This window comes from Vanessa tameamea, chromosome 27, assembly GCF_037043105.1.
Source record: "Vanessa tameamea isolate UH-Manoa-2023 chromosome 27, ilVanTame1 primary haplotype, whole genome shotgun sequence".
Lineage (NCBI taxonomy): Eukaryota > Metazoa > Arthropoda > Insecta > Lepidoptera > Nymphalidae > Vanessa > Vanessa tameamea.
In genome coordinates, this window is record NC_087335.1 from 3377729 (window position 1) to 3400414 (window position 22686).

The 22686-nt window shown below is 30.5% G+C and overlaps 1 protein-coding gene across 1 annotated transcript in view; it reads left to right on the plus strand.

Moving 5' to 3' along the window:
• LOC113391992 (uncharacterized) overlaps positions 1 to 22686 on the plus strand; it is a 110558-nt gene that overhangs the window by 66244 nt on the left and 21628 nt on the right. Inside the window, exons 2-3 of the mRNA XM_026628166.2 lie at positions 6413 to 7696; positions 8180 to 8289. Of these exons, the coding sequence (XP_026483951.2) occupies positions 6413 to 7696; positions 8180 to 8289 (1394 nt within the window). The remainder of the gene's footprint in view (positions 1 to 6412; positions 7697 to 8179; positions 8290 to 22686) is intronic.

Below are 22686 nucleotides of genomic sequence, written 5' to 3' on the forward strand. Positions count from 1 at the left end.
TGTAAATGAATTGTCTCGTTCCAGTTCGTGTACCGTTAGCATCTGACGTTATTCAATAGTCTCTTAATGAATTTAGATTTTATAAATAGTAAGTAAATACCAGACCATCATGAGAGAATACTATAGCTTTAAAAATAAAGTTTTAAACTGAGAAGAAAACATTAACAAGAAGTCTTTCTTTAAATATTATTTCAGTTAATTAATTTCGTATTTATTATTAATATGTAAAGGCATTAAGTAGATCAGATATCATTCCATATAGAAATATTTCTTTTGTTTATAAATATTGTACTAAATAAAGAGTTTGTTTATATATATTATACTAAATAAAGAGGTATCGTATTTACTACAAATTCATATTTTTATATGTTGTCAAATCATACTCTCGAATATTTTATGGAGATTTCTTTATCATTATTAAAAATATATTTTTTTGAAAATATTCAAAAAAACATACAGTAGGTATGTATTTTGCTGACGCTACATAAGTCTCTTGAACTCTGCCCTCAACAATCGTCCTTTTCCGGTGTGCAAGATGTCTTATTCCCGAATTACAGTTTCGTAATGTGTAATATCTAGACTAATTAGTGCTTAATAGTTTTGTTTGTTATATAGGATGAAAGGAAGCAGAAAATCCAGTTAAAACTGGAATAAAAAAGTCTTTATTATTTACTTTATTTAGGAATAATTTAAATAACATTTGCAAAAATTTATATTGTAATAGATAAAAATTTAGTCTAAAATCGAAATATATCGTCAGTACTTGGCGAAATTATTTATATGTAAAACCTTCTAAGAATCAAATATTCTTAAAAAAACAGTACATAAACTTAATTTTAACATAAATATAACTTATGTGAATAATAATTTACACTGTTTTACAAGATGTGGTGGCACTATTATCAAAATTCACAAATTAATAGATTAAAAACAAAATCCTCTATTTTTACAATCGTAAACAAAACAAGTAATGGTTGAAAAATAAATAAATGTAATAAAAGCAATTTAAGACGATACGGAACTCATCTGGATACGGGCATAGAACACGCACTTAAGGGGACTACATGAGCTAAATGCAAGTTTTATAATGCAAAAAAGTATATGATCCAATGCAGTAAACCAAATGAAAAAAATATATGATAATCTTCAGGATACATGCTAGTTATTTGCTATTTTGAAAACATGATGTAATTAATTTGGTACGATAGAAAAAAATCACAAAGTTACCTCTAAAAAAATCTTTTAATAAACAAAAACTATACTTATATACATTCAATAATTCTGGTTTTTTGTCAGATTATTCTACAAGCAATATATTACTTAACCTCTGCGTCACTTTTTTAATAACTTCAATAGATTTTTTTTAAATCAGATATTCTTATTTTCGAACAAAATACGTACGCATGTGTGCGTAAACGCCGTGTACAGACATTGCCGGCCGAGGCCTGATGCTATACAGACGTGTCGATCTTTTCGTTACGAGCATCATTACGTTACGAAATATTTTTTTTTAATTTTAATTGTAAATTCATTGTTTCATGTTTTCTTATAATAAATATTATTCTTTCTTGTAGATAAATATATTAAGTTAAAATAATGTAGTAGTAATTAGGCATTTGTTTTTTATTATATTATTTGTCATAAATTTTAATTGTGTAAATATGGGAAATGAAGTGAAACGCGTGAGGAAAACTAAAAAACGTTTATATAAATTAAGCGCCGAACATACATATGAACGATATTAAAAGGTAAGAGTATTTTTTTAGTAAACATATTTTTTTTTTATAAATTATGAATATTGAAAACATCTATTAGAAAAAATGTGCAATCAGTTCGCATAGAATCAGATTTTTCGAGCTGTTCTTCAAATATTATGATAGAGTATTTGGTGAAAGTAAGGATAAAATCAATTGAGAGTGACTACGTTCGATCCCCATGATCTCGAAGCAATTTGATATTTTTCATTAAAAGTACTATGGGGCATATTTAGAAACATATTTTTTAAATACATAATTTTATAATTAATAAAAATATAATTACTAACATATATTTATTTTTTACAGAATAAAGAAAGTCGAAAACAATAACACGGAAGCTATTTATATTGCGTAAGAGTTTAATTTTATCGATTTTGTTTATAATAGGAATTAAAGTTATGTATGAACTAATTTTAATAATAAAAAAAATAATGTAATTGTTGTGAACCAGAGAACTAGAATATTTAGAAGTGTCATTTGTACGTAATTCAAAAATTGTAATTTTTAGTAACGTCCGCCATATTAGATTGAAAATGGAAGCAATTCATGAATCGTGGATTGTCATCGAGACTAAATATGTGTGCCAACTTTCAGCTCCATAGCTTCAATGGAAGTAGGTGTAATATTGATTGCAAGATTTCAGGATATACGTACATACATTCATACATACAAGTGAAATTAAATAAAATATTTTAATAAAAAAATTAACACTAAATGTTTTTTTTTTGTAGTACCAAATCCAAATATTTTAAGTTTAATTAAATCAGTTTTATTCATTTTCGAATAACAGTCCAAAGCAAAACAAATAATTCTAATATCCTATCTATTTTTATGAGATTTATAATTAAACCTAGTATGATTAACCTAGTTAACCAATGATTCAACCAAATCGACTTGACGATTTTTTTTTCTTGTAAATATTTAGATGTTTTTGTTTTAATTGAATTTTTTTTTCTTTGTGAACCGATATTAATAAAACGAACAAACACTACGCTATATGCGCTATATACGCTATATACGCTACCCCACGGTTACTACACTACAGGTTTCGAACACTTACGATTTTATTATATAAATAGATTATCAAACTTTTATAAAATATTAAAAATTGGTATGTTTTAATATTTAGTATAAGAACTAATTGTGGTAGGTATAATAATATAAATAAAAGAAAAAAAGGTTAAAACTAACTGTCTATTTTATTGTGTACAAAATATAAATAAAAATATTGTAAGTTTAATTGAATCAGTTTTTTTTATAATCATTCGTTAACTAACATCGAAAGAAATAAAAACAATTCTGTTGTCCTATCTATTTTTTATGAGATTTATGATTGATCTTACTTCGCTCGGTTTGGCGCCATCTATTAGAATATTTGGGCGTAACCTCGTTACCTCGCTTAACCCTTAGTTCACGGGCTTGCCGTTTTTGTCGCTTTTGTAAGTGTGTGCGTGCGATTCTCAAGGGCACTTAGCTCTTGTAGTCCTCTTAAGGAGCCATAAAAATTCTATTACCATTGTGAAGTGCCTAAACAAATTCGATTAGGATGGTAGAGATACGCCAACGACGATAACCATTGAAAATGAATTTAAATTGACATGAAACAGCAAGATTTATGATCACAGATTAAAAGAACCAAGGCGTAAATAGTCTGTGGTTAAAAAAAAAACACTTCATTAATTTTTCTAATGGAATAAAAAAAAATAATCATTTATCGTTATATTTATAAAGTTATTAAGCATAAAGGAAAATTTTTGAGCAAATTTTCTCACTTTTTTGCTTATAACTTTTTAAATTTTAAATTTATGGTAAAAAGTCATAATTGTAGCCACAACGATTAGCTACAAATTATGTCTTTACAAATTTTCCGTACAATTAATAGTTTCGAAGATATAGTTAAAAATATGTTTCCACCCCTTTTTTCAAGATGGCGAGCGGGGGACAAGGGTGCCAACCCCACAAACTTGGGGTTAAGGTTGTATTGACACCCCCTACATGTCCCACAAATAAAATCGCGTCCTCTAGGAAATGTTCAGTTTGGCCCTAAAATTGTAACATTTCAATGGACTAATAAAACTTTATTAATTATTTTAACGAAATAAATAATAATAACGAAATTAAAAAAAAAATGGAGGTTAGAGTATTATGGAAAACGCTAGTAAAATTTAAAACCATACAGATTACCTTAGTTATATGAATTGACTTGATTTGGACATTTGCTATTTATGGAAACTCTGTTAGGCTTATGTCGTGTTATCTTGTCTAGTTATAACGATGATCTATGGCATTCTGAAGGCAAGGAAAGACTATAGTATTTACCTATCACCCCCTAAATTATATAGGTAAAGCAGGAAATCTTTGATTGTCGTGACAGTAAATACTAAAATAAAATACAAAGTCATCGTTTCATTGCGTCAACGTTCTACAGGATTCCGTTTCTTAACTAAAAGCTTCTTGTAAAATACTCGTTGGGAATGACATAATCCTGACATTGTAGCGATAAAAATCAACGCTTTTTGTGTTCAAACGTATAGTCACGATAATCTATTTATAGCCCTGTTTGTATTGTAGTCAAGTGGATGTTAATATTAATGTTTTGGAAGGTAGTGTGTTTTAAGTTTATTTTACTAAAGGCATCGTATAACCGTATAACCGTGGTTTATATAGTTTCTATAAGATGGCGTGAGTGTCATTATGATTTTGGCGCGAATCACGGCGACGCTTGGAGAATGTCAAAGTTTTAAATGCTTTACCTGAAAAATTGCATTTTCGCAAAAGTGACGGTCACCGAGGTGCGATGTATATATATTTTTTAATTAAAATGAATGGCGAAAAACTTCTTTGTTCTCGCCTTTTTTATGATATAGGTAGGTGAAAGGGCAAATTAGCCACCTAAGTAAGTGGTCACCATTGCTCATAGACAATAGTGCTGTAAGAAATATTAACCATTCATTACATCACCAAAGCGCCACCAACATTGGGAGCTAAGATGTTACGTCCCTTGTGCCTATAGTTTCACTGGCCCACTCACAACGGAACACAACATAACTCAGTATTACCTACTGCTTCCTCGTCTAGACGAGAAGGAACTACGAAGAGATACTACAATCTCTTCATAATTCCTTAAAATTATCTTGCGCGACATATTATTATCGTCTTTTAAAGTTTAATTCATTATTTATAATGAACTAATAAAAAAACGCTACGCCGTCATGAAAATCTTCCTAAAATGGTAAATAGGGTAAATATAAATAAATGACATTTAAAGGGTAAAAAGACGAGTTGTTCAACCTCCTACGTAAACTTGGTATCACATTTTTTATTGATTGATTGAAGTGTAAATAATTTATTTTCGACGTATTCGATATATCTTTAAATAGTATAAAACGAAGTAGCTTTCTGTTTTTGTCTGTATATCCGGTAAGTCCTAAATCATTTAACGAATTTGAATGCGATTTTCATTAATAAAAAGAGAATAACAAGGAAGGTTTGTGTATATAATTTATTGATACATTATAACAATGTGCTTGAAAATTGTAGGTCTTAAAAAGGCCCTAGGAAACGTTAGTAATAATTATTATAAAATAGTAAATCTATAGATTATTTTCAAAGTAATGTTCTTCAATTAATTATTAATCCCTATTCAAATTGAAATGTTCGTCATCTCTGGCATTTAATACTGATTAAAATTGTTCCTATAATATATATATATAATTATATAAATTTGAATTCGTCGGTCCAGAGGATTTTACAGAAAGCAACACTTCTTTCAGCATCCTCTTCGTAAATAACGTGCACAGGATTAAAAATACAAAATATCTTAATTGTAACTTAGCTACTAAACTGTTTATGTATCTAAATTTTATTTTAAATTTGTATTAAGTAAGTAAGTTAAGTAAATAAGTAAGTTTTTTTACATTGGTTATTATTTTAAATCAATTTTGTGGGAATTTTAAAAAGCGACATTTAGTACGAATTCGGTCATGTTCGAATACGAATTTCCACCAGCGTCCTTTCTGATCATTTTATTTCGGTTGCTTTGAAATAAATTCCTAGTTTTTATACATTTTCGGAAAGCTAAGTAAACGATTATGTTTTTAAAATAATCTGCAGAACAAGTTTCATAATGTTTTTTTTTTGTTTTTCAGGCATATTTGAGGGAAAAAAATAAAAAATATATTGAAATAATATCGTTTTCTGTCTCGCATTTTTAAATATGGACCGATAATTATTGTTTAAATATTGAAAAATATCCCGTGTTTAATCGTTTTTATAAATCGGAAGAAAATAATAGATTTTAATTGATACTTTTTTTTAATAAATTATTGAAGTTGCAATTTTGACTTATTTTGAAACATCTAAAAAACGTGATAACTCAAATATGGTTCACTTTTGCATCATGCATATGGGGGTTAAAATTATCGCAAATAATCACCCCTATCACCTCCTAACGGGAATACGTCGAATTACCAATAACCCCATATACATATATATAGAAGAAAGAATATATATACGATAGTGTAACAATTTTAATCGATAACACATTACTAGTATTCTTTTAAAACCTATTTAAATATTAAATTCAAATTTCGAAAAGAATACATATTTAAGTAAGCAATAAGCAATTGAAATAATAACATTTCCTTCTTTTACAGGTAGCACCACAGACCTTACACCGACGCTCATTGGTATATACGACTCTCTTCTGGAACCATCAAAAAGCTTGAGACCAGAAGCGAAACGCCTCGAAACTGCTAAAGATGCCAGAAACGATCCACCAGTACAAGACAATCAAGACACCATGACAGAGGAAAAAGAATGCGTATTACTTGCGAGTCCACCGAAAGATCCTTCAAGACTTGCAGGTGGCGTGAAACTACCCATTGCAGCGATAAACAAAAGTTCTCTCTACACGTTACGAACTAAATGTGATAATAATGGTGCTAATGAAACTAAATGTGACCTTACAAGTGAAACGAATAAAGATAAAGTGCAAAGAACGTTTAAGGAAACAAAACAAGATACAACGTTTGATAATCTTTCGCCGAACGTCAAACGTATGATAAATAGTGCGGCTGAAACGACTACATTGAAATTTCAAAAGAAAACAATTACTGTTGGAAGATCGTCGACCAGACGCTGTAACATACCTTTAGTAGGAGCTACGTCTAAAATATCTCATTCCGGTGTTGAAATATTACCTTCTATTGAAATTTACGATCAACCAGTTGGAATAAAAACTGCCAGTAATGAATCGCCAGCTAAAACAATCCCTCTTATAAAGCCAGAATTTAAAATAAACGATGAACCAACAACGTACGATGTCCCAACGAATAACAGACCTGCTATTTATGATGTTCCTAATCCTAACAAAACCGCTTTCGAATCTCTTTCTTTACCTTTCATCGATCAATCTATCGAGCTTGCTATATCTTCTAACGATAGGGAATTCGATACAAAAGTATCATCAAAAGATAATTCACCATTAAAACCTGAAATAAAAACATCAACACCTGAAGTTTCTCCCGCTAAGTTTCCTAAAACCGTTGCCAATGGCACAAATAGTTTACATAGAAAAGACTTCGGTGTTAAGATTGATAGTTCTCCAAATAAGCTACTGAAAACTGGACCTTATCCTGAAGCAGTAGCATCCACTGGGAACCTAAAAATGATACAGGAGAAAGAAGTAATTAGATTAAATCCGCCAATTGAAGTTACTAGACCACTATCAATGAGCTCTATCGCTTCATCGAGTTCCACTTCAAGTAGTGGTGTTCAAAATAAAGGAGGAGTAAATTCTGCTTACTTGGCGTCAATCGAAAGCTTGGATGATCATAGCGATGTAGATGTAGCATCTGCTAATGGAAGCAACAATTTCGTGAACAACGTCGGTATGTTGAAGACCTGTGTATCTGAAGAAAGTCGAAGTGAACTACCGAGTAAGTAAAATTGTATTTTATTGAAAAGCTAACCTATATTTGTCTAATTTCGATCATGACCTAAAGAATGTTAATCAAAGTTTTGTATTGCTATTCTGTACAAAAACTACACCGCAGGAGACGTAAGTGAAGTGTCAGAAAGGGATATTATGCGTTACTGAACTGTAAGAATAAACACTTAAAGTAACACATATGACTAAATTAAAAATAAACACGAATAGCCTGTAGGGTCTTACTAAACATCCGATCTATTATTAGAAATACTAATGGATATTTTACCGATAGTAGGATTTTGAGTAGGTTATACCTACTTCTACCTAATCAGAAATTTTAACGGTATTATTTTAAAAGCTGAAAAAATGTTTACGGGCAAAGGTGTTTTGTGAAATAAATAAGAAAATATTCCATTTAAAATAATCTCTTTGTTATGACATGTGTTACGATTCGGATACGAAAATAAATAAAAATTTCTATTTTTACCAGGACAAAACGCTTTCGAAGAAATGCCAGGACTGTCTCAACTAGAACGCGTCTGTGCTGAAATAGTCCAAACAGAAAATGTTTACGTTGAAGACCTGAGGCAAGTTGTTGAGGTAAGATTTTAATGAACAGAATATTATAGATACAATAAATATTCTTAATCAAAGTTATTCAATGTAATGTCTGTCTTATATTGTATGACAAATTTTGTATAAGTACATTTTTAAAACGATCTTTTTCAAAATGGAAAAAGATAAACGTAATATCTTCATTGAATGATTATAAATCACATTAAATATAAATATTTAATAGGAAGTTAGCAAAATTCTTATAATCATTTAAGCACACACTCGTCATTTCAATCATAATCAATATCATACTGAAGTGCTACCATACTTTTTTTTTTAAAGTACCGAATTATCGAAGGTACAAATGAATTATACGAATAAAAAAAAAAACAACTTTTTATGTTAATAAAGTAATAAAGAAACATAAATAGTAGAACTAACTGTTATTTTAAATCATAGAACTTTATATACTGTATTTCAAGTTAACCTTCAATATAGTTCTTTGAACTCTATTTCGTAGGAATATGTTTTTTGTATTTGGCCTCTGTTTTAAGATCAAGGTCAAATGGTACAAGTCTTGCTAGATTTATTATTGTATGATTCATTCGATGACTCATTATCAGTTATAGAACCTGATGTTTTGGTGCATGATAACATAGTCTTTGAACTATGTTAACGTTTATGTAGTTTGTTATATTCGTTTAAATAAAATAAAAACGCTTCCAACCGTCTGTATGCTTAGATCTTTTAAACGACGCAACGGATTTTAATGCGGCTTTGATAAATGATTCAAGAGGTTTATGTGTATAATACATGCATATTATAGTGCAGAAAAGCTGAGAATTTCACCTTCATTATCCGAAGAAAAACAAGAATTTTTGGGTTTTTGTTTGTTCTTCGATCTAAAAGTTGTTTATTATGTACCCGCGTGGAGCTAGTATCTGTAATATTGTTATAATTTTAGTCGAACATCGGTGACACAAATACGAAATAATTAAAAAAAAAAGGATAAATAATGATTTTTGTATAATATACTCTTTTTATAATTTTCATGTAACTTTATTAAAGGATTAAAGTAACAGTTTTATACTTTAGTCCTTCATCAAAAGTTTTTTTTTTATTTTATTCCTCCATTAAATTAACCTAATAATCATTGTATATAACCCGCAGCCATGAACCATGTTTTGTTAAGGCTTCTAAAAACTTAGTTACAGTACGAAATCTATTTAGTCCGTAAATACAATAATATTTTACAAATTAGATTATATTTTTAAGAAGAGAAGATATAACCTCCTATAACTTTAAACTGGAATATCGTTAATTACAGACTTTTTTAAATCATAGAGCTTAAGACAAATGCTTAAAAATCCAAACTATATAATTTTACATATTTTAATTCGTATATTAAAAAAAACATGAAAAAAAAAAATGTCTCCTAATTCGTTGTTTTTCTTTAGCAAAGAATACGAATATATTATGGAATAAGTCTCAGGTATTTTTTTAAACATTTATAAAAAAAAATAAATATATTGAATACGTACCAACTAACATTACACGAATAAGTTTTATTGGCGCACGAAAGATTCCGCAATGCAGATATTTACGTTTATTTGTATTGGAAAGGTTTTATCTATATGAACTATTGATATTTCAAAAGCTTTAATGTGTTAGTTGATTACTTCGGACTAATTAAATTATTGTTTCCTTTATCGTGGAATGGTTATATTTGTTAACAATACTTTGCGATTTAAAAAGTACCTATAACTTTCCAATGAATTTTATTTTTATTTACACAGCTGTGATAGATCATTTCATGTAAGATATTATAAGTTCTCTCCGTATATGTTGTGTTTAATAAGTTTGACAGATTATAATATTTATTATTGTATCTTTAATTTTTTTTAATGATTTACACCGGCTGGTTGATAGAATTAAATTAAATTACTGTAATTATAAAGTATAATTATACCACAATAAATAATTAATGTACAATATCGTAATATGAATGATAGAATGAACGAACGAATGAATTAAATAGAATACGTTATACGTTTTGATAATATATCGATTGAACTGTACGAATTACAATCGATGTGTTCAAAAGTAGGCTTACAAACAAGCTGTTACTTATGTTAAAGCACAATTAAGTACCTACAACGATAGACCTGTGATCCCGTGTGGTTATAGAACAGTCTTATAAGTGAAGTAAGTAATATGTATTTGTAAGTAACATGACTTTTTTTATTCCGTAATTGTTCTGGTGACTTTTCCAATATGTTTTATTAAACTTGTTTAAAAACATAATAAATCAATGTAAAGCTGTGTCTAAGGCCGCTCTATGTTTTTTATCTCGTATTACAGTTTTGTATACATTAATATGCTTTATTAATCTCTTTATTTAATAATAAACATATACCGAATTGAATAAATATAATACACACATACATATATACATACATACATACAGTTGAATTAATTTTAATTTGAAAATGATTCAAATTACTTATTAGATTTTCATTATCAAATCGAATCCCTGTTCCCAAGAGTCCCCATAGATATTAAAATAAAAAATAAAAAGAAAATAATATAAAGTTTTTGGGGGAAAGATGCAATTACAGTCAGCCAATGTCAAAACGATAAAGTTTCGACAGAAGTTGCTACTGTTTACATAAAAAGGCTTGTTTCTAGAAACTTCTATATTTTAAAATTGCAACAATGTTTTTTGTAATAGCCCAAATAAAATACAGTCAGTTTTTCTTCCATCATCGTGTAATGAATTGGTTTTGCTGTATTCATTTTAATAGGATTGAGTTTTGTTTATTTTCCGTTCATTTCCGCTTCGAACCGCTTTGAAACACTAGCTCCGTTCCAATTCATGTTATCCGTTGCATTTTATATTTATACACACACACCTTACGTAACTGTTTTGATGTGGTTTAAACTCTTTCAATTTTATTTTTAGTGTTGCCATTTGTCATTATTACGAGTTTAATATTGTATGCTTTTGATTTTTATCGTGTATTCACTTAATCATGTACAGTCCACCCTATAAACTATTTTTATGGAAAATGTCCCAATGGACTTTAGAAGAGAGTTGCACTTTTCACATAAACATTCATACAAACATATTTTCATACTCTATTCCAACGATAACAGAAAAAAAGTTAAATAAACAACATTTGACAGCAAATTGACGCGATATCATTGGTTGAGAGCCGATATTCACTATGGTTTTGCGAAAAAATGGCGTTTTGAACGACGAAGAAACTGTTATCGGAATTTTGGAAGTTGAATTAAAGTGGATATAAGAAGTTAAGTTTAATAGTGTTGCATTATTTATTAAATTTTAAGTATAGAAACTGATCATTTCTGGGGATGATCATGTTTTCAATCGGTCGACTTTTAATAATATTTATTTTTATATATCTTTGTTGAATTCATACATACATTTAAAATATGATTCTGTATGATTCTAAGGACCCTATTACTTATTTGTATGTCCAAATTATGTTTTCTTTAATGAACCTCTTTAAGGGATAAGCATAACTTTTATTCTAAGTACTCTTCTGATATATTTTGTATCTATTTTCATCACGTATAAGGGTCCAATACCGTGTTCAGTTAAATAAAAACGTCACAAAAATTCTTCAATGCCATTAAATGATCGTAATAATTCTTTTTATATCTTTCAAATGTTTCTGGGGTTCAATGAACTTTAAAAAAAAAAACTTATCGAATTTTAAATTAAATTTGTAGTTTTTACTAAGCTCGATAATATAAGCATAGGATTAATGGCTGCTCAGAGGAAACAGACATATTAATGATACTTTGATCAAGATAGCCGAGATAGCCAAATGGTGATATACATTAATTTTAAATTATTCGTGCGAAATACACCACCGAGATATCATGTGCTTAAATACAGAAGTTCTATTTATATTGGCACGTTATAAAAAATTCATGAAAGTTCATTTTTATTGATGTGCGCGGCATACAAGTTGACATGAAACCGTACCGTCAATTAGATGTCAAGAAGCCCGAACTACAGAACTTCAGACCTTATTTTATTTTACAATGTTTGTTATATTACAAATTTATATTGTGAATGTTTATTACTGTTAATTTATTTTTAATAAGTAGATTATTATTATTTTATTTTAATTGACCATTTGAATGCAATTTAAATCTTTTTTTTTTGATAACGCAAAATGAGTAGTTTAATGACTAAAATGACTAGTTGAACATATAACATTATACTTGATGTTTTAATCAAATCTTCGTAGTTAGTTAATTAATATGTTTTAATTCACACGCGTACATAAATACACGCGCCTTTTTTTTTGTTATCATACTGTGGTTCTAAAATGCACGTGTCGTATTAAATTATTAATAATTTGTTTCACACATATTCCACCAAGCGCAAGGCCTTATTGGGAGGATAGGAGGCATTTGTTTAGAAATGGGCATCTTTTTAAATTATTGTAATTGTTAAGTTATCAATTAAAAAACTTTTAGAACTTCTAAAAGTTTTCTTCGTCAACAGTTGGACGAAACGAAATAAAAAATTTAAATTGCTGTCAAATGTCACCTGTCACCTGTTTTTGCTTAGGTTACCATAATAATGTTTAAAATAATACGACATCTTTGTTCTATAATTAGATCTTGAAATATATATTTTTTATATTTTCCTTAATCATCTTGAAATTTTGATAAAATTAGATAAGATTGGTTTTATTATATATTTTGCAACAATTACAATATTTAATTTTGTCGTAAAAAGCCGTAATTACAATTTAAAGTGGCTCTACCAAGTAAAGCAAAGAATGTATTTGTTTCTCTAAAATAAACAAATAAAACATTTATATATTTTTTTAAATAAATCGTTAAATAGTGACATATGAATACTTAAACATGGAAATATGATCGAACGTCGTTACCAAAAATTGACATATTCGACTATACGAGACTCCTAGAAGATACATTGTATTGATCCTAATAATTATTTTACACGTGTCCTTAAAACGTTATAAACATAGTAACCCTATTTGTCACCGACCTGTCATCACTAATTAGAAATCGCTTCACTTAACACTAACGGGTGGAACTGTGTAAATAGGTACTTTTAGTTGTTTTAAAAATCCAAACCTTCATTTTGTTAAACAAAAGCTTTTCTTTATTATAAACAGATTATTCTCAAGAAAGACTTAAATACACTTACGAGCCCGCCCCGACTTCGTCCGGCGAAAATAAGAATTGTATTTACTCCCTAATATAATTTAAACATACCAAAAATGACATCAAAATCGGTCCAATCATTTTAGAGTTCTGTATGTAATACGTTACACGTACAGAAAATGTATCTGTAAAAATATATCGAGTTCAATCATTATATATGATTTAATTGTATATGATTACAACATATATATGAGTGATGAACAAAAGTAACTACACTGAGTTTTTTGCCGATTCTTCTTGTGAGTCTACATTCCTTGCGGATGGTAGATTAAAGTGTAATTATTGTATTGCGTATAATGATTATGATTAATTTTCTAATTTACGTTAAATTACTTAAGGAATCTAGATAATTACCTTATCCAAAGATCGAGCATTTAAAGAACCAATCAAGAGAAATATTTGATTTTAATAGTTGCCGCCCGCGGCTTCGCTCGCGTTTTAGGGTTTGGTGATCACGTGCTAAGCAAGCAAGCAAAAACTTGTCTAAATGTCCTTCTTTGGAGTACAAGCTTGCTTCCAACGAAATTTCATCAAAATTGGTTCAGTGGTTTGGCCGTGAAAGAACAACAGACAGACAGATAGACATTTTCGCATTAATAATAGCAGTCTAGATAAGTGTTTATAATAATGTAAGTATTCCACAGCTGGGAGAAAGCTTTCTCTCCCCTTAGGCAGAGAATACTTACAGAAAGCTCATTACTGTATTCGTGGGATTTAGATGTGGTAGCTTTTCATCTGACACATCCCTCGCGAGATGAATTACAAATAAAACATACGGTTAATTTAAGAAATATAAAATTCATATTCGTAGAGTAAACGAACTTACGTAAACGAAATATGACGAAATTGAAACCTGTTTAATTAAAGCAATTATTAAGATTGCGCGTGTTCCTTTGAAACGGCAGCGAGCTAGAAGTGATATCATGAACTTAATATAATTATGGTCTAATGGCAATGGCCTTTGAAGCATTCAAGGGTGGCCTTGTTTACGTAAACAGAGTTAAGTAAATGATATAGTATTTAACCATTAGGGGGCTTTATATAAAGTCAGGGGCCCTGCGCTCGATCCCCTTGTTACTGGTTTATTGGTATAAAATTAATTTATAATTGTCACTTGTTCAATAAGAATTATAACGTAGCTATCTCAAAAAGTTTACACATTTAATATAAATTTGAATTTCCTGTTAAACGCTATACGACGAATATATATTATGTACAGTCAGAGTAAGAAAACCTTCGTCAGTTTTCAAATTCATTCCTTTATCAAGTCGTAAACTCTTAGTACGTTTTGAAACTAAAGCACTAAACAGACAACTGTATATAAAATTAAACTAACATAGTATGATAACTTGGTTCAAAATAGTGTAACATCTTTGGACTACGTCTAGTTTCATATCAATATGAAACCTTTTTAATGGCCTAGTTAGTCATTACAAGATTTAAATTAGATATGATATCTTCTACTGAATTGTCAAAGTCTGTCAGTGTCATATATTTTCTTGCAATATCTTGCAATTTTACAACAATTAGATTAAAAAGGCTTGTAATATTATTCGGCCGTTATTTTGAATGACAGTTAATGTAATGACGTGACGTGTCATGAGTGGTTCCATCGGCACCGGGAAGTGGTTCCTTGGCCTGCAAAAGCGACGGATATAAACCCTATCGATAATCGATGGGGTTTGATGGTGCAGCGGTGGATAAATAATAACGATAGAACCAAAGCAGCTGTCTTAGAACATTGCCGAAGTGTTTGGGAGAGCTTTAGAGGAACCGCCTTCTTGGATCAATGTGACAGCGACTACAAGCTGTGACTGAAACGAATGGCGGATATACTCGTTTTAAATAAAATAAATAAGATTTCTTTAAATAATAATTATATTTACTAACATAAGAATTGATAACATTAAGTGCTTAAAATTAATAAATTTTACCATAATGACTATTTATTTTTACTATTTTATTTACTACTTCCGTCCTGCGGTTTCATCCGCGTTCCCGAAAGATTTTATGTTTTCCCGGGATAAAAGGTATCCAATATGTTATTCCAGTACAAATTCTATCTGTGTGCAAAATTGTATCCAAATCCGTTCAGTATTTTTTACGTGAAAGAGTAACAAACATCCATCCATACTTCAGAGAAATCAGCCAGATCCATACACACAAACTTTCGCGTTTATAATATTAGTAGGAAGTAGGATTACTACTATGCACTCTCTTTTATAAGAGACAAGACAATGTTCTAATCTCCGATGTTACACGAGCATTCACGAAGGGATGTGAGGTTTCGTGAAAAGTTGGTAATTGTCACGCTAAACGCTAGATAATACTCTTTGCTAGATGTGACTTATAATGACATTGCGACGCAATATGTCATACTCAATCGGTAAAGCAGGTTACCGCTGATACTGAGCACACGAAAATAGATCTTAAGGTGACGAACCTTCTCTTACCCCGACTGTACATATATGTTCGTGAATATTTATGTTATACATGTATTTAATAAATATTAACCGCTCTTACCGTTTGGACGAAAGTAGCTTATTCCAACATTTCGCTTTGGTCGAATTGGAGCAGATTTATTTCCGATATGAGCAAATTTCCTCACGATGTTTTTTTTCCGAATACAAATTAAGCACATGGAAACTCGTATAGTACGACACAACTTAACAAAACTTAACTTAACAAAACAATCGGGTTTATTGAATTTGCTGATGCTACATCTAAATTGTGTCTTACTATACGTGCTTTAATATATTAGATGTCATCAGCTGATGCCATTTCGATATATTTTGTTCTGAGGTCTATATAGTAATTCGGAAATAACTTCAAAGTCGTCAAACCTGTCACCATTAGCGGGATGTCATTGTTAATGAGCAACGCAGCACTTGACAGCCACGGAGACAGACGATTAGGAAATAAAAGTAATAAAAAAAGTAAATGTCTAAAAATAAACGCCAAATAAATATCAAAGCTTAGTGGATTTTTCTTATACACTACAAATTATAAAATAAAGTCCTCCCACCGCCTCTGTACTCAATAAACCCAAAAACTACCAAACGGATTTTTATGCGGTTTCCACTATTGGACGGACTGACTCCTGAGGAAGGTTTAGGTGTATAATTCATTATGATTTTGTGGAAATTGGCTGAAATATGATGATAATTGTTGACTTGTCTACCAGCACAAGTGTTTCTCACCCCTCTTGTAACCTGGGTTCTGGGACGAATATACGATCTGTTTGATCACTACTGCAATATCCGCTGCGTAAAAAAGATTGATTTAACAAATAAGAAGCGAACCAAGATGCCTCAGTCAGAACACCGTAACCTAAGATTGTAAATATTATTAATTCTAACCTAGTTTTCAAAGGTTTATTTTCTTTTGTTTTTATAAATAATCTCGTGAAGGATAACACCGAACTTCAATGTTTCCACCAATCTGCTTTAAAGCAACGTGGCAAGGTAAGTTTCAAACTTCAAGAGAAGAGAAAGTTGCCCAGCAGTGGGATTTACAGTCACTAAAAACTCGACGGCAGTAAAAAATAATGGCAATGCGCGCGTTGTAATGTTTAAATCGTTAAGTGAAATAAAGATAAATTCAAAGACAAGCGAATAAACGTTGTTTGTGAACCGTAAGTCCGATGTCCTCCGGCCAATTATCTCGGAAAACTAAATTTCTGTTCGAATACCTTTCCCCGGCAAAGAACGACTCAACATTTAAACTTTCTATGATTTCACTACTAATCAAATGAATATATGCATATTGTTTTATTTTAAATCGTTATTATTCTTATTTGATTTAAATTAACATGCAAATGATTGTTTCTGATTGACTGAATTAATACATCTTTATGTTTATGCCGCAGGGTTATTGTCAAAGTCAAAGCCGTGACATAAAAAAAAAAACACAGAATTTTGAAACCGTTGAGACATTTAATAGAATAATTGAACTTAAATAATTGAAAGTAGCTTACATTTCTATTATAATACTTTTATCACTATCTCGTTTCGTTTGGTCTTTAATTATATTTCTAGATAGTGTTGCACGATAAAAGAACTAAAACAAACGAGCCAACTTTATTATTTTAGTGTGCGTGACAGCTACGTATGACGCTCGCCATACGTCATACTTTACTAGTGTGCGTGTATCTAGTGGCCAACTATTGTTTTCGTTACCTTCACAATTTTGACAGTTTGACAGTCAAAGTTTTTGTCATTTGATTGGTCTGTTTCTAAATGTTTTGCTGCTGTCAAAGGGCTGACCAATAAAGACGCGAGGCATCGTGCTTCATGCTGCTGTTGTTACTATTGATAATTTATAATAATGCTATCTTATGCTTGCCACACTAGAAAATATGAAACAAGAAATATAATTGGATTAAATTTTAGTAGAAACATTGTATATCACTATCCTTGTCTAACATTTTCTATCATAAAGTATAAACTATACCGTAAAAAGAACCAATTATCTTTGTTATATGATATATAAAATATTTATAAACCTAAATTAAATCAATTCTAAATAAATCATTATTCAAGTAGTTGTTGTTAAGGCTTTGTGTAAACTCGTCTGGGTAGATGATAGCCGCTCGTCATATATTCTATCCGCTAACAACAATCCTCGGTAATGTTGTGTTTCGGCTTGGGAGCATGAGCCAGTGTAATACAGGCACAATAACATCTTGTTCCCAAGGTTGGTGGCGCACTGGTATTTTAAGGAATAGTTAATATTTAATAATATTTAGCCGAGATGGCCCAGTGGTTAGAACGCTTACATTTTAACCGATGATTTCGGGTTCAAACTCAGGCAAGCACCACTGAATTTTCATGTGCTTAATTTGTGTTTATAATTCATCTCGTGCTCGGCGGTGAAGGGAAATATCGTGAGGAAACCTGCATGTGTCTAATTTCAACGAAATTCTGCCACATGTGTATTCCACCAACCCGCATTGGAGCAGCGTGGTGGAATATGCTCCAAACCTTCTCCTCAAAGGGAGAGGAGGCCTTAGCCCAGCAATGGGAAATACAGGCTGTTAATATAATGTTAATGTATGTAATGTAATATTTCTTATTTATTAGGTAATCCATTTGCTAGCTACCCTATATTAATAAAAAAGGTGCTTTTAAGCTATTGAAGTCATCATTTAAATCTGATGTAAATCTACTAGACTAGACTAAACTCGATAGTGTCAGAATGTCGTGAATACTCGGTACATTGTCTTTTCCTCTTTACCATCAATCCGATCAACGTATGTAGCTCTTTATATAAAGTAGGTAGTTTACAATCAATTAAAATTACAATAAATATAAACGACATATCTCACCATATAAGTTCATCAGTCCTTAAACCGCATAGATAACTGCATCACAATATTTCTTGATAAGTAGACTTGTGTAATCACATACGACCATTTTAAATAGACCTCCACTCCTAATCCTTTATTCCGTAACGAGACACTTTGCAGTTATCTAGCGTTTATATAAAATGGAAATAAAATATCTGAGTAAATATTGGATCCATATTACTGGATAAAACATGTCTGTCTGTAATAATGTAATAATAATTCACTTGTGTGTGGCTGTGCTTATGGCTTCTTTTAGGCTTTACGGTCTGTGCCAGATGCCATCGCCCTTCCATATCAAACTCTTTTAAAAGAGAAATAGAACATTATGTCAAAGTAAATATAAAATATTTGTAATATTTTTATTTATTTGTTGTTCAATTCATAAAGACAATAATTTCATTCAAGATAACCTCACGAAAATAGACTTTTGAGAAAGAGACAAAACACCTTACTGGCAATATTGTTGGCTTCCACGCACGATAAATAATAATTCAATTTTCGCGAGTGAGGGTGCTTAAACAGATGTACTCTCTTTTCATTCAATTTCCTATTTCGATGGAACGGTAATCCTACACCGCCAGAGAGATCTAATGTACGGCTAAAGTCTGTAACAGTCTAGTGTTACAGACTTAATGATGTTGACTACAAGTTGCTGAAAACTAATTGACAGAAAAATTCAACAACTGTTATTGGTCCAATTGGTTCAAACAAATTTTGAATTTGTTAAAATGCTGGATAGAGAACGCTCGGTGTATTATCTAAGCCTTACCCAAATGTAGACATAATACAGAGAAATCCATTACAATTTTATTACGTTTAGATACCATATAATTGATTTGAAACCTTTGGATTGATTTGGTCTTCTCAAACTGGTCTCATTATAAACTGGGATAATAGGTTCAAAGGAATATAGACTTTAGTTCTAAAGGGATAAAGTTTATTCGTTTCTTTTTAGTTTTGTAGGTTGTTTGTCTTCTCCTAACGGGACGTCACGGCCTAAAAGGGATGATAGTTAGATAGTACTAGTTTTTATAATCTGTATGTAATAGGAGTGAGAGGTGAACGGAAAAAGTACATATCACATGTAATTGGCTAATAAGTGATAACGGATTTAAATCTCGTTTCCATCGGCTAAAAAAATATCCAGAAATAAAAAAAAAGACACAAGCGATCTTAACGTGATATCAGACGGTTCATTCGAGTGAATGTTCTTTTGAGTGAATGATTAATTTTTCTTTCATTCCATGTTCACACGGCTTAGCTGGAATGACGTAAAAAAGAACATTCATCCGTAGTTTCTTTCAATATGGCGTCGAATGAAGTCGTTTCTCTTGGAATAAGTTTAATTTGTGATCATTTGATCAAGGAGCTAAAAAAAAAAGATTAAGAAAAATGCGTTCGAGACAAAATGGCCAAATCCGAGTGAACGTTCACTCTGTGTTCAGACTGTTCATTTTTCGTTCATTCGGAGTGGGAATGAAAGATGCCGAATGAAACGATCCAACGTAGTTGGATCAGTTCACCAATGAATTCATTCGGCACTTTTGTTTCACTTTGTGTTTAGACGTGTCACTTTGAGTGAAAGATGCAAAATGAAACACGAAAATGAACAAAAAATTAACCGTCTGATTCCACCTTTACAAACGTCTCTGAATCCTTTTGACAATCTATCTTGTTGTTTTTTTTTGCATTCGACCAAAAATGCCGTGCATATAAGTGGACGTTATTCCTTTAAACATTCGGTACATTTATTAGTCTTGATTAAAAATCAACGTATACTAATTTAATTAAATATTCCATAGGTTATCGTATGTTAGGTTTATTACATACAATAAGTATTAGCAGTGTTGTTAAAGTATGCTTTCTTTATTATTAATTTAAATAACTGTCGTTAAAGTCAAAGTCAAAAAATATTTGTTCAATATACAAGTGTTACACTTGCTTATTGAAAGTCAAAAATCAACCACCGCTTCGGAAATTAGCACCTCGGACCCGAGAAGAACCGCCGAAAGAAACTCGACGGTATTTTTTTTGTGTCAATATATATATTTTTTTTTTATACAATAACAATAAATATATTTTCGTTATTTGAAACAGTCTAGAGGCGATCATCTCATTCCCAAGATGTGCAATCAACTAAGAAGCCATTAGTGTTGTAATATCCTTTAGCACACAAACGCTCTTTAACGATTCTTTTTAATTTTACGGTTAATTATATTAGAATGGACGTTAAACGCACTAAAATAATAATTAGCGGTTTTAATTGCGTAATTAAGAAAATAGAATCACAATGCAAAAATAGCAATTACGGTAGGCAAACTGATAAACTAGTCTCATAATGTTAAGTGGTCAGTACAACCCAAGACATTGAAATTGACATTCGTTTTAGCGTAACGCGCAACCAATCTTGGGAACTAGGATTTTATATTCCTTGTGCCTGTTACAACAAGGGTACTATCATAATTTGAATCAGAATACAAAAACACTAAATATTATGTTTGGCGGTAGAATTTGTCATAAGTGTGTGAATGTGTCATAAGATTTGCACAAAGTCGCACCACCAAGCAAACGTTAAGTAGAAACACCAAAATAACATTGATGAATATATCAATAAATTAGTTATAATACAGACGATCGATTACTATAAGTATCTAGATTGTCAAGAGACAAAAAATCTTGTTATAACTCATAATTATTAAGAATGATGTCTTACAGCCTTATTTATAAACATTGTTTTGTTAATCTTCATTTAGAAATTTATTTCTCTCTTTCAGTCATCATTGATTTGACATTCGAAAGAAGAAGATAGCATAATTTAGCTTATCTTATAAAACGTCTGAAGGTAAAGCCGTAACTTAAGCTGTTACCTCCGTTATCTTATTTACTTTTTTGTGTCCAAAACCTGAGGAAGTTCTTACATTTGTTAAGTAAAATTTGGGTTTTCGTCTTAAAAACGAATACGATATCTTGAAAGTGAAAAATATTTTATATTCAGTCGTATATTCGTGATATGATTGATATTAAATTTTATTATGACATGAAAAAGGTTTTCTAACAAAAAGATTTTATATATACAAATATAAGTTGTATTCATGGATCCACAATCTTTGAATCTTGAATATCTGTACGTAATCCATTTCATTTCATAGACTAATAATATTAACATCAAAACAGAGTAATGGAGTTGAACTATCGTATTTGGGGTTCCGCAACAATTTCGGTTTAATATCTTATGTTTGTCAACTCCGCTAAGTGATGATGTTGTTAGGACATTTTTACGTTAAACTAATGACTTATCTGTCTGGGTATGACATATTGTTTTTTAAGAACTTCTTTCAAGTGATATATGATTAGACGTCATTTATAATAAACAAGAAATTGTTGTCCTATCTGCGTATATCCATTTTTATAGGCGATCAGTAGGTGTAGAAGTTGACGTACTGCAGCACCATCTAGCGGTAAATTAAACTTCAAATTTTATGATGATTCGACGAACGGTATTGGAGTCTATTAATCTTAAATAGACGTATACAACTATCACTTTTTAATAATAAACCTTTGTATCTCCTCACATATACAATACTTCATTAAAATAAAGAAACGTAAACAATTTGAGCATCGAACTTCATTCAGAAAATAAGGTTTAAAATGGTTAACGGACTTTTCGCTAATTTTCATTTGTTTTTGTAGAAACTTAGCAGTTTTATAAAGACAATTAAGCGTTTTGATAAGGTCGTTATCAAAATCTAAATATACTTTATTCAAGAGCAATCTTAGAAGCCCATTTGAATAGACATTTAACAAGAGTAATTTAAAGTTTAAAGCTACCATCGGTTCGGAAAGTATTAAGAAGAACCAGC